General features: G+C 32.2%; 1 protein-coding gene across 1 annotated transcript; it reads right to left on the bottom strand.

The window, feature by feature from the left end:
• Nucleotides 1-408: 408 nt before the first annotated feature.
• Nucleotides 409-2010, bottom strand: LOC107899715 (30S ribosomal protein S21, chloroplastic). Its single transcript, XM_016825494.2, has 2 exons — nucleotides 1418-2010; nucleotides 409-679 (listed from the first exon to the last, which is right to left on the bottom strand). The coding sequence occupies exons 1-2, from the start codon at nucleotides 1828-1830 to the stop codon at nucleotides 568-570; spliced, it is 525 nt and encodes a 174-aa protein (XP_016680983.1). The 5' UTR covers nucleotides 1831-2010; the 3' UTR covers nucleotides 409-567.
• Nucleotides 2011-3044: the final 1034 nt, after the last annotated feature.

The following is a 3044-nucleotide window of genomic DNA, read 5'->3' as shown; positions in this document are numbered from 1 at the left end:
AAAAGCATAACTATATTGTTGAAAACAATCCAAGAAACCATCAATTACAGTATCTCCATAAGCACCTTAGTAACAGACTTCGATTATGTTTGCTCCGAAACACTCCTAGAGATTCAACAATAAGGCTTTAAATCACATGATTTCAGACTCTGTCCCACTCAAATTCCAAACCAACTTATATTGACATACCACCAGCCAGCAAGCTCCGATATATTTTTCTCATTACAGAACACAAGACATTTCCATGACCAAGAATAAGAACCGGTCGTCTCCTTTGCAACTCAAAGTGGGAATTGGAAAAAAGAAAAGAGAAAACATAGACAAACACAAACTTCCACATGTTCGATATGGGTTACCTTCCAATAGGTCCAACAAAAACATGGTAATGCAAGGAAGCCTTCAGATCAATTTAAGGAATGAAAATCTTGACTTCATTTATGTAAAAAGAAAAGCATAGGGCAATTCAAGTGGCAGAATTCATCCTAATTCAACTTACAATGGACAGACAAAACTGCCAGAGCTCAAAGACGAAGAAGATAAGTAAATAAAAGGCATGGCAAAATGCGATCAATAGGGAAGGGCTTCATTTGGAATGTCCCAGTTATCTTCGTCATCCTCATCCCTCTTCTTTGTAGATACTTCCTGCTTGTTTGGTTGTGAAAATCTTGCTTGGGGACGCCTGATCACATATGCATCAGAGAAGACATAATCATCACTAATTATTATCAACAGATATAATATAACCACAAAACAGAATATGCTCATTGAGAGCTAAGATAAAAGGGTTGGAAATTGACCATGAACTCAAACAGAAAAAGGCAAGGCCTAACTAGTTCATGGAGGATGTAAATGTAGAAGAAACAAATAAAACTACACCAAATATGTTACATGTTCAACTAATATCAGAAACTGCATAGAATATACCCTTCTTAAACACTACTCTACAAGCTCAAATTTGAAAGCCTTCGTTCAATATACTGAAGTTGTCTCCTCAAACCATATTTAGAAATCAAATGCTGGGGATAACAGCTCAACTGAACACCATGCGCAAAGGAAAACAAAAGCAGCTAGGCCTTGACACATTGCATTGGTAAATCAATCACAAGGAAAACTGCATAGGCTTCAATTTTCATCGCTAAGAAACAAATACCCAACAATAATTTTCTAATTTTCCCCTTCATATCCTCCAAGCTCCACCAGGGAACCAAAACTGTCTAATCTCATATGAATTCTTCAGCCCTTATCTTCCTTTCCACCCCTAATAAAACCCACAAATTCCAATGCTAAATTACTCAAAAAAAAGTTAAACAAAAGAGCCTAAGCATATGACATACATTGCATAGCATCCAAAGTTCCTTTCTTTTTCTTCATTATCTTTACACAGTTTACAAAAACAAAGGAAAGGCCAAAATTTTACCTTCTACGATTACGCTTAGCAGCCTCGCGTGACTTACGCTTCTTCTCATCTTGCTTATTCTCAAAGAACCTCCTCCTCTTACACTCTTGAATAACACCAGCTTTCATGACCTCTCTTCTGAACCTGTTAAGCAGTCTTTCTTCAGGTTCATTGTCATCCACAATAACCTGGATATTGTAAGCCGATTTGAAGAAAAGGGTGTTGGCATTTGCAAGAGAAGGGCTTATTACTGATGACAATTCAGTGGATAAAGAAGAAGATTGATCCTCTGGAGCTGACCATGAGAGAGGAGCATTTTTGGGTTTTTGGGAAGAGAGTGAAAGGCTGTTGAGAGCCGGTGGGGCTTTGGGTGGAGAAGGATTAGGAGGTAAAAGGAAGGAGAAGAAGTTTGAGAGTGAGAGTGAAGTAGCCATTGTTGTGGTCTGTGGTGTAGATTGATAGGCTCAGCCTGGCTTTGAGTTTTTCAGTTTGTGGATGTTTTCTGACTCTACTTTCTCACATTGACACTATCCCTTTGTGTACTATTTGAAGATAAGCTGACTTGGCCTTGATTAAAAGTTTAGGCCAATTTTGGGTCTTAAATTTTATTGGGTTCTAAAAGATTTTGGGCTTTTAGCCTTTTTTGAGTCAAAAAAACTTACGGAGAAAAAGCTTAAATTTCTTTTTTATCTAACTGGAAATTAAATTTGGAAACTGTAAGTTAACTTGATGTTTTTTCTAGGTACCTTATTAATGCCGTTAAAATATATTAACGTGACATTAATGACCAATAACATGAGCACATGTGGAAGCCTCATATTTTGATACATGGCAAACTAAAATAAAATATTTAAATTTTATAAAAAGTTATAATTTTTTATTTTTCCACTTGTCAGAATATGAGATTGTTATATGTCACCATGTTATTGGACGTCAGTGTCACGTCAACATATTTTAATACTATTAATCAAGTATTTAAAAAAAGTGTCAAGTTGACTTATGAATTCAAAATTTAGGTATCAGATAAATTTTAAAAAATTAAATACCAAATTAATATAAATTGTCAAATTCAAATAACTTCATGCGCGTGTGTATATATATATATCCAAGTTGATATTACCTATGATTATTTGGCAACAATGAAAATAGCTAATAATCTATATAAATTATATAAAATCAACTCTTAATGGAGTGTTTAAGAGTTAATAGAGGTATTTTAAGTAGTATAAATAATTAATAAGGGTATTTTAAATAATATAAAAAAATTAATAGGGATATTTTAGGTTAGTTAGGGATATTTTAAGCATTAGAACTTAATAAGGGAAATTCATGTATTTTGTAAAAAAAATAATTAATTTACTTATAAATTATAAATTTTATTATTATATTTTTTGTTATTTTTATTTAATGTGCATTTATCTATCTTAAATATATATATATTCAACTGCTTTTAGAGTTATTGAAGTAAATAGATGTATTTTGATATTTCAAGAATATATTAAGGACACTTTTGATATTTTATAATATTAATTATTACTATACTAATATTTTTAAATTGTGTTATTGTAATTTTATAAATTTTGTTTTCATTGTATTTTGAAGGCATTGTTAATTAAATAATTATCATTGTTTTTATACAGGGTAAAAT

This window comes from Gossypium hirsutum, chromosome D04, assembly GCF_007990345.1.
Source record: "Gossypium hirsutum isolate 1008001.06 chromosome D04, Gossypium_hirsutum_v2.1, whole genome shotgun sequence".
Classification (NCBI taxonomy): Eukaryota; Viridiplantae; Streptophyta; class Magnoliopsida; order Malvales; family Malvaceae; genus Gossypium; species Gossypium hirsutum.
The sequence above is the reverse complement of the archived record's forward strand: the minus strand, read 5'-3'. Positions and strand labels throughout refer to the sequence as shown.